Below are 10,832 nucleotides of genomic sequence, written 5' to 3' on the forward strand. Positions count from 1 at the left end.
GCTACTATGACAGAGAATTCAAAAGATCTGCATGCTGGGATCTGCGCGAATCCTCAGAAAGGTGCTCAGTGTATGAACAGAATGATTGACTTGAGTGACTGACGCTCTAGGTGCATGGTTTGCGCCCGGCTGATGCACAAAAAGAACACCGGCAAAGACTGTGATAAAAGAGATAATAATAATGATAATAGCATTTATTTAAACACGATTAAAAAATTCAGCAAAGCTGATGTGGTCGTATGCATAACAATAAAATTAAACTTCCTAACTAATCACAATAAGACTATTATAAGAATTCTACGTATATATAACAATAATAATTCTACACAGTACATCATTATAATATATGTGGCTTAAAAATACACTTGACTGACTTTTTAAAAGCGTCAATGTCATGAATTGATCTCATTTGGTTTTCTAGGACATTCCACCGAATAATTGACTTGTATGAGCATGATTTCTTGACCATATCAGTCTTAGGCCTGGGTAACTTAAAGGTCATGTTCCTCCAGAGATCGTAGCTACTTACATACTTTTCAAAAAGACAGTTCAGAGGACATGGTAAAAGATGATAATAAGCCTGATGTGCTAAAAATATTAAAAACTCGTTTCTCATACATAATCACTAACTAAAGTTATTCCATTTAGCAGTGGTAAGAACCACCTTGCCTGGCGTATACCAATCTAGGTTATATATTATTTTTGCCGCTCTTTCATGTGTAGATTCCAGATTTGAGAAAAGTACTTGACCACAAGAGCCCCAAACTAACATACCATACGTAACGGACGGCAAAATAACACCAAAATAGAAATCAGTTCTCGCCTGTCTAGGCAGGAAGTTGATTTCAGTAAGTTCAACTTCTACGTAAACGATTTCGCTAGTTCCGATACATGCATGATGATCCCATTTAAGAGCATTGTGTATCTGGACACCTGAGCATCTTGTAGAAACAACCTCCTCGATAACTTAATCACCCATCTTAATAGCTTATTTTGGTTCAGTCAATTGCCAGCTATGTCTACTGAGCAGCATATACTCCTTCTTGGTAGGATGGGGAGTGAGACAGTTCTCACAACACTATGTATATACACTTGCAAGGTCTTCATTTAACTTGGAAGCCACCAGATCATAAGTCGGAGCCGAGACATAAATGGTGGTATCGTCTGCGTACATGTGAAGCTGTTGATCACCATCTATTCCCTCAGTGATATAGAGCAGGTCATTACAAAAGAGGGAAAACAGGATGGGGCCCAGCAGAGACCCCTGTGGTACACCAAAAGTAACTGGTATAGCTTGAGATTGACACCCATTAATCGCTGTCACTTGCGTTCTGTTAGAGAGATAATCCCTGATCCAACACCATAAGTCCCCAGCCACACCAAGACTCTGAAGTTTTTGGAGCAGAATGAAGTGGGAATCGCGTCAAACGCCTTATAAACACGCCTACAACAACCTGCTGGTCTCCAGTAACAACAGCTTGGTCGAATGACCTTTTTAATACGCCCACTGGTGAGGGTTTCCAAGTCCCTGTCCAGTGACATGGGTGGTTATAGTTGACTTATGCAAATCAGTTTCGTTGTCGCTTATAGTAGGGAGCTGAAATATTTGCGGCCTTCCATGTAGCCGGTACAGTGTTGCAGGTGGCGCTAAAACAGACAACAAGGATGGGATAATGGAGTCACCAGTAAACTTTAAAAGCTTTGAGGCAACACTGTCGGGTACAGAGGCTTTATCGGCTCTCAACTTAGCCATCAAGCTAACAATACTCTCATACGATGCATTTATGCTCACAACATAAAGCGCGACGAAGGAAACATGAACGTTACTTTAAGTCAAGTTGGTATTCGGCAATTCGTTGGCCAGTTTTTCGCCAGTAGTTGAGAAATGCTCATTAATATGCCTTGTCCAGGCATATTACCTTAATAATGTATATAGATATTAATTGTACAAAAGTTGATCAGTACGCATTGAAATCATTTGGATATACAATCTGTGACTTTTGTGGAATGATCTTAAATCAAAGAAATAAAACAAATGTTCCTGCGCTTCCTGTTTTCACAGGTGCTCGTGATTGACAGCTAGGAAATACCGCATGAATAATGAATAAAACACGTATCTTTTCAGTGTTACCCGACTAATCGAATATCCGAGATTTACACGATCATGAGTAACCATGGAGACTGCACCAGAGGCGGACACATGGAGATGCACGCCGGAGGGTGATAATCCTGCGGATGATATCACCCAAGGACTCCACCCTGCAGAACTAAAGGTGAAGAATCGTTACAGCCCTGGCCCAGAGTTCCTATACAGAGCGGCCGAGTGCTGGACAGAAAACAAAGTTGAAGCACCACTGGAATACGCAAAAAGAGAAAGGAAAAGCCTAAGGTGGGTCTGAATTTCCCAGGAAACTGAGCCTTTGTTGGGATGGAAAAGATATTCGTCCCTAGCTAAGCTGAGAAGGGTACTGGAGTACGCAATGCGATTAGCAAAGCCACGTAGCTGAGAACTGCACAGAACCAGCTAGTGAAGAGGGCGCAAGTAGAGTCAATTGGCGAAGAGATAAAGTACCTGGAAAATTGTCAGCTAGTTCATAAGCGAAGCAGGATCAAATCTTTTGATCCGTGAATAGAAAGTTGACTTATGGTAGTCGGTGGAAGGTTGCTAAAGGCGCAAGCCCTCCCATACAAGACACGACACCCGAAGATAATTGACTCACATCATGAGCTTGGGCAGGACATGCATCGTACTTACCACCGTCCATCATATACTGATTCAAATTAGACAGGAGTATTGGATTATCCATTGCCGTCAGGCTGTGAGAGGCGTAAAGTTAAAGTGCAATTACTTCTATCGTCAGACAGTAAAACCCCAGGAGCGGCAAATAGGAAACTTACCTGAGCGTAGGCTTGAACCTGAAATGGTGTTCAAAGACAGTCTGCAGTTGATTTTTGATTAAGAAGAGACGTGGTGGGATTAAGGTGTACGCCTTTTTGTTTACATGTTTCCAGCTACAAGAGCTTTCCATCTTGAACTGGTGGACGATCTTTCAACGGATCATTTCATTATGGTATTGATAAGGCTCATTGTGCGACGTGGGGGGCCATAAAGAATATGCAGTAATAATGGAACTAACCTTTTAGGGGACAATATTGAGCTGCAGAAATGCTTTAAGCAGCTGAATAAAAAGGAAATACAAAACTTTTGTGCACCAAAAGAGATTGAGTGGAATTTCAAACCGCCAAGTGCACCCCACTTTGGTGGCTCCTGGGAGAGGTTAGTGCAGTGTACAAAGAAAACCTCGAAGTCTGTTCTGCAACCCAGGATCATTGCTAAAGAAGTGCTTAGAACTGCTCTGGTGGAAGCAGAAGGGATACTGAAAAAATATTATTATCGGGTCCAAGCGGTAAAGCACCAAGAAGATTTGACATTTTTAGAAGGCAGGCATTATTAGGTGATGTTTTACTGCCAACCTTCAAACACCCAGATTATGTGAATGAAACTTAAAATAAACCTGGTAAAATAAACCAGGAATTAGGTTCCAAAAAAGCTCGTTTATCATAAACAATAGCTGCTAAAAGAAGAAACAAGGAAATAATTAATGACATTGATGAGGAGATTAAAACAATACAAAAATATACAGTAAAAGGATTGGCATTGTAGACGAGGGTGAAAAACTTTAACTGGAAAGGGCATCTATAGGTGTTGCTATATGAGATAGGTCCAGAAATGCACGCTTCGGCGAAAATGACAAAAATTGGAAAAATTCGCCAAAGTTTGGCGAATGTACTGTGAGTGGCGATTTTGTCCAAAATGGCGAACATTCGGGAAAGTGATAGCCAAAATTCAAATGAGATAGCAAAATGGTGATTTTGACAAAAATGGCGAATTTGGCGAAAATAGCGCTTAGGTTGTTTATTCTACTGCGAACATCGTGTACACTCTATTATCTTTATCCGCAATTCAAAAAATGACTCATTTCATTTATTTCAATTCATGTGATGTCCACCATAGGGATTTTTACGAACTCAGAATTCCTTAAGATAAACTTAAAGCAAGGGGCACACGTACACCAACCCACGGCTTGGCCAGGGGTGATATGGCTGTGCACATGCGTCAGGTACTGGCCAGGCTGTGGGTTAGTGTGTGTGTGCCCCTTGCTTTAAGTCTGTCTAATAGTTAATATCTTTTGCAATACTGTAATACTAATAATAGCTTCATTAATAATAGCTGTAATAAAAGCTTTTGCAATACTGTAATTCCTTTATGGTCATGCAAATAAAGCTTTTGGTGTTGTTGTTGTCTCACAATAGCTTGCTCTCCACATGGCTTGATTAGCTTAATGAATATGTTATTTCTGACGAATGAGCCCGCGAAGAAGGAAGAAATAAATATTTTGACGGCACGAGATACAACGGGGCCTGGGTACTAGGTCGGGGCACCAATGGTAGCCATACCGGGGGTATGTAAGGCTGTGTATATCACGAATACGTCATCTAAGCTTCTGAACCAACCTCTCTTTGGTTTTTCATAATATTTTGTTTTATTTTAGGAGCAGCCTATTCTCCATTACACTGTAACGTCCCGTAGGAACGACTTTGAGCTTGAGCCTTGGTTCCTACCCAGATTTCCTACCCGCATTTTTCGCTTCGGGGTCCTTTTAGGCAGGTTTTTTCTGGCCTCCGTCTGACCGCATTTATTTCAGTTGTAAGCGGTAGCTCAGCTCTGCTAGTTTTCAGCTTTTTTTCCTGTTTCGTATCTTATGTACTTTCATGGTTATCACGGTTTTGCACCTGCTCGTCTACTTAGCCAGGGTCGTGCGCGTTAGCCATTTGTTTACCCTAAATGTCCTGCCCAATCCTTTTCTAGCAGCCTAACTACAAACCCGCCTACGTGCCTTGTTGGGTACCTTAGTGAAAATAATTCCCAGTTTTCCCGGCACTTAGCATTCCCTGTTCCAGTTCTCCGTTGTTTAAAGTTTAATTTAGTTTCTTTAGTTTCCCCTCCCTAACTGGCGACCTAACTGGCACTAAGCCCACGTGCTTAATTGGGGATTCAGGTTGAGATCAACCAGTTATAGCAGTTCTTTCTTTTTGTGAAAGATAGTTTACGCGTGTTGTACATTAGTTACTTACCTATTGCTGTATTTCCATACGTACTCTGCAGGGTTAGTTCTCGCAAAGCCGTCCCAAAATAAACTTATTTGCCTTCACATTTTGTCTGCTGCTGTTGTTTAGTGGGGTCAAAAGTTGGTATTTTAGTGCAGTCGTTTATTTTTTGCATGGTTTTTATTATATATACATACAGAAAGAAAATTCCCACTTGCTCACGCTAAGATTAGGTATGTTAATTATACTAGAGTAGAACTCAGATCTTGTTACACCACTCACTTATCAAGTCAATGCTGTGTTTTGCGAAAACACATAAAGTAAAGAACAACTAACCTCATGGCCTGTTCCATTATTCTCTGATGGAAACGTTCCAGTGATATATGCTTCAAACATTGTCATCTCCTCTGACATGTTGTAATGTAGGAAACAACTTCGGTGTAACTAACAGCAGCTCTGGGGAAACTCTACTCACCTATAAGAGCAGGCCAAATCTATGTACGGCTTCCTTCTCCTAGAAAATGACTCAGCTGGCTGGACATAAACAAAAGGAAGAACTTTTTTTGGTGTGGATGTACACAATTTTGATGCGTTCGATTTATCGTATTCCGTAACAAGAATAGGCAAAGGTTTAGCCTGGGGGCAGACGTCTCATTTTTAATTTCTCATATTTCCTCATATTCATCTCATATATTCCGTGTGTAACAAAAGAAGTAGGAGACGTCTTCAAGTAGGCTAGCAAAGATTGTGTTATAGACTGCGAGCAGTCTCTCTTTTTCTTCAGATTTAGTAAGGGGAGTGCACGCGCGCGCGAGCGTTGTGCGGCGAAGCCGCCTCTCCCGTCTCGTGCCTTCAGTCACGCGCGTGGTCATTTGCGTGTCTCGGGCGTTTTGCTCGACGGACCAAGAAAAAAGGGAGACTGCTCGTAGTCTAATTGTGTTACAAATCTCTTCTACAGTGATTGTTGGAACACTTAAACGCCAGATATATCGGAATATTATATTATTTCAAGATCTCCAGATATTACAATGCAATGAATGCCAAACTGAAGTGGTTTCTAGAGTTTCTTCCATTTATTATTATTCCGGAATACGGTCAATTGAACATGCCTAAGTCTCTAATTAAGTCAGGCATACACGTGATTGACAGGAGGGAAATCATTGGAACCTTACATAGCTTCAGCGGCGGTTTGGCTAAAGTGCGCCCACTGGGAAAAAAGTTTTCTATGTTGCCCGAGCTAGTCCACCAAAGAGGTTTTACTTACTTAAATTCGGGTTCCTCGACATTGAACTTTAAAAATGGCGGCCCAAGGTTACAAAGGATTGTATTGGATAAAATTCATACTTTCAAATAGACTTATCATCATACTTCCCTTGATCTTATAAACCGAACAATCACTGAGTCGATGCTCTCATGACCTTTAAGGTGGTTTATAAAACATAACTTCGGACAAATCGCGATTCAAAATTTACCTAAAACAGTCGCTTAATGTTCGATGCGCACTCCAATTTCGGAAAATATTGCTTACCGATAACCCCAATCTGATTTTCGTTTACAAATCTTGCGTCAAGACATTTTTTCCTGATCTCCTTAGCTTCGTGATAAATCATTGCTCCAAATTCGATTCGGAATATTCCGTAAATCGATTAAAAACCTGGGAAAGTTTTGAAGGTTTGATAGTAAAATATTTCGCCTTTTTACTTTTGACCGCCATTGAGTGATTTGGTCCAAAATTGCATCAGAAATCACTAAAAGGTTTGACCATTTCCTCTCTTTCTGCACTGTTTTGGAAACCATACTAAAACATATGTAACCAGGAAGTATAAATCCGCTGTTCATTAACTTTGCAGTCTCAATAAAATGTAAAACTAAGAAAAGCAAGTGAAAAAGCTGGAAAGAGGGTAAAAAAATAAATAAAAAAATATTATGACATCGCTCTTATTTGTACAACGCTATTCTTTTGCTAAATTGTTGAGTCAGGGAGAGAGAACTCTTCAAGAAAATGTCTGCCTTCTCGAGCGATCGACAACGGTACAGAGCGGGTGCCAAACTCCGAATTAATAGTGACCTTAAGATACACCGTTTCAACCTACGTGTACAGGTAAGCGAACATGTTTACTTCGTAGTTTTATAAAAGGCAACCATTATTTCCTAGATGTGATAATGGCGAAACCATTCTAACCGGTAGCCTACCCGTTTCTCCCGCGTAAGAGGCAATCCACCCGTACTTACGGCTACGTGAACGGCTAATCTACCCGTACCCGTACACGGAAACGGTGTATCTCAAGGTCTCTAGTGGCTCTCCTCACATCTCTTTGACGAAGGCGCCAGTTTGTTTTGGCAATCAAACACCACCAAGCTTGTTGTGTTTATTAATAAAAGTGTCACATGAACGAAATGACTTGAAATGCAATGCACGAAATGCCCAAGTACTGAATCAGCGCCATAAACTACAAATTGCTTTTGTAGGACTGATTTCTTTGACATGTTGAGAGTCTTTTAGTTTGACGCTGTTAAATAACACTCAAGAACTGCTAATAAAGTTTTACTTAAAACCAAAAGTGTTTGTCCATGCAAGCAGCAGTTGAAACGATTCAAGAAAGTTTTAAGTGACTTGAAAACCATCCTTATGACCGACTTAGCTGATTTGCGGTTTCCTTAGGCTTAATTCTTAATTCATCTTTACTTGTTCAAGATTCGTAAAAATATGCATATCAATTTCTACCCTGCGTTTCTTAAGGACTTATTAACTTTGCACTCAACGGTCTACTCTCTTAGAGGAAGTGATAATCACTCTTTCAAGTATTTTGCCTAGAAAACTTGAAACTCTCTACCTGAAAACTCTACCTGAAAACATTACAACAATTTGGCTGGTTTTAAACGTCTAGTACGAACCATCTCCTTTCATAGCACTTAGCATTAATGAAATAGCACATAACACTAGATAATAACTGGTAACTAGTAATGTTATTTTATTATTATGTTATAGTAATGTTATTGCGTTCTCGTACCTCGAACAAACCCCTAATTTGTCTTGGGTGTTATGTACATTATTGGGTTCCCTGTGCAATTAATACGGGAAGTTTTTTCGAGATTGCATTTGTCGTCGTCGACACACATTTGCCTCACTTTGAGGCGCTTGCTTGCGTTTTGCCTCACTTTGACGAACTAACTCACGCGGTGATTCGTGCGTCCTCGGCGTTCATCATTCAAGAATTTGCTGAGGTCTTTTATTCTGTCTTCGTAAAGCGTTCATATTTTGAAAGTTTGCAGAATCTTCGTAAAGGGTACATAATTCAAGAGTTCTGCTGAAGGTCTGCTATCTATCTGTGTTTTCTGAATCTTTCAAAACGTTCATCTTTCAAAAGTTTCGGCGTCCGTTGTGCCACAAAGTAAATCTACAGAGTTGTGTAGCTCGGCGGTCGTCGTGCCACAAAGTAAATCTACCGAGATGTGAAGCTCGGCGGCGTCGTTTCACCATGACTTGTGATATTTTCGGCACCGAACACACGAACATTTTAGGTCTATGTTATTTATTCGGAAACCTTATAAACAGCCCAGAGTAGCTCCACTCAAGTCACTGAAATCAAGACACTTGACCAAGCTACTGCACTTATTGAGACGGACCATACGATATCACTAGCCTTCAAGTCTTTTTCATAATGATACACAGTTTAAATAGAGGTTTCGCTGTAAGCAATCCTTGCGTTTAAAATATGCCATGATCAAATAAAAGCCCGGTTACTATATGATCGCTACCATCGCAGTGATCGCTAAAAAACTTCAGCGATCGCAGAGATCATAGCGATCATATGAAACAACTCTCCAGCGATCTTAGCGACAACAATCGCTGAGATATAAAAAGGTCTATCGTTGCCGGTCGCTGCGATCGCTGGAGAGTGGTTTCCATATGATCGCTGAACTCTTTTTTCTCAGCGATCACAGCGATCGTAGCGATCATATGGAAACCGGGCTTAATCTATCGCAATAACCATCCACCCTTCCTCCTCAACTTCTATCTGTAAGACATATCGAACGCACTCTTCTAAGCTCGGATTACTCATAGTTTTATTATTTATCTTTTTTTTCCCTTTTCTCGAGGAGATTAGCTTTTGAGCTCGGAAGCGAATGAAGGCTCTCTGCTTGCAACATTTTTATTCATCGGACTCGATAAAATTATAAAACAAAATAGACCAAAATTACTGTTAAAACCTTTCTATTCTCCATTCCCAACAGAACAACTACCGCGATCGGTTTTTTGTTTACGTCTACAAAGGGGTGTGAAGTGTTAAGAGTTCTTAAATAAGAAAAAAACCTGACTTGAAATATTCTTAAGTCTACTTGCGATCTGGTGTAATAGTATCAAATTAACATTCAGATTTTTGATAACAACACCCATACCTTTCGTGGAAATACCATATTGACTATGTTTCCTCGAAAGTAAGTAAAACAGTAGGAATTATTGCACGTCTGAGGCACATCTCCCATTGTATAACCCCTTAAATTTCTATCGCTCTCTGATATCCGCTTGTTTATCATACGGACGGGTTGCCTGGGGACAAGCTGCTAATTCTCACTTGTACAAATTACTCGTGCTACAGAAGATTGCCATTCGTTTAATCTTTTTTTTTTTTAATATAAGACAAGGGAGAACGCCGTGCCTCTGTTCCTCGCCTCTAATCTCCTCCCATTCTATTGAACATGTTTTATCTAAAAATTTGTCTCAACTTCAATGCATGATATTTCAGTAAGTTAACACTATCAAGTATTTTGCTCCCTTTTCACGAAGACAGTTGAAATACACGGATATAAAACGAGTTCTTCTAATTTAGAGAACTTCTACATCAATATTTCAAAAACGAATCAACGACTTAGATCTTTCACCAGACTTGGAGCCAAGTTATGGAACAGCATCCCCGCTGAAATACGCCAATATCTAAATAAAGCCTTCAAGAAATATGGGGGCGTTTACGTTGAAGCACCTTAGTATCCTCATGGGAATTAAAAAAAGCCTAGTGAGAACAGTACAAGCTGTTAGCCTTTATCTCGGTCCTAGACTTTATTTTAACTTAAATCAAATCTTTTTGAAATAGTTTTTTTTTTTTTACAGTATAGTGCTGCTATTGTGAAATTGTTTTGCGAAAGTCTAAACTTCCACTCACCATCAATGGACTGATTAGCATTGTGCTGCTGGTTTAATCCATAACGTTTAAAACTGAGAACGAAAGTAGTAAGTCCCAAAAACAGCAATGATCGATACTGTAGATTACAGTGTTTTAAAACTATTAAGAATGTTTTTTACCCAAACTAACACAAAATATTATGAAGCCGCTTACAAAAACCATTAATTAAACGGAAATAGTGCATTTTAATAACAACTTGAACCTAAACAAAACCATTTTATATTCATGCAGGCCTGAGCCTGATATAGAATAGCAAAGTGAACTGCATTGGACACTCAGTATAAAATTGGATTTTTAAATCCTTTTGTATTAAAATTATTATTTTAAAAGAAACTGGAAGCATCACATGATATTTTGATGTTTTCGTATGAAATTAATTGATAGCTACATGCATATGATGACGTACATTTCACAGTCACTCTTTTAAAGGCTGTGATCTATTTTAAAACCCTCTCTGCTAGAGCTAGGGACAAGTACGACGTTTTGTATGTATTAAAACTGAATACAGAAAACATGGTGCTAGGATGATCCATCTTCTAG

The 10,832-nt window shown here is 39.7% G+C and overlaps 1 protein-coding gene across 1 annotated transcript in view; it reads left to right on the plus strand.

Moving 5' to 3' along the window:
• Positions 1–2,174: 2,174 nt before the first annotated feature.
• Positions 2,175–10,832, plus strand: part of LOC140934824 (uncharacterized) — a 19,441-nt gene continuing 10,783 nt past the window's right edge. Inside the window, exon 1 of the mRNA XM_073384384.1 lies at positions 2,175–2,389. Coding sequence (XP_073240485.1) covers positions 2,175–2,389 — 215 coding nt within the window. The remainder of the gene's footprint in view (positions 2,390–10,832) is intronic.

The sequence above is a fragment of the Porites lutea genome, chromosome 4 (genome assembly GCF_958299795.1).
Source record: "Porites lutea chromosome 4, jaPorLute2.1, whole genome shotgun sequence".
Classification (NCBI taxonomy): Eukaryota; Metazoa; Cnidaria; class Anthozoa; order Scleractinia; family Poritidae; genus Porites; species Porites lutea.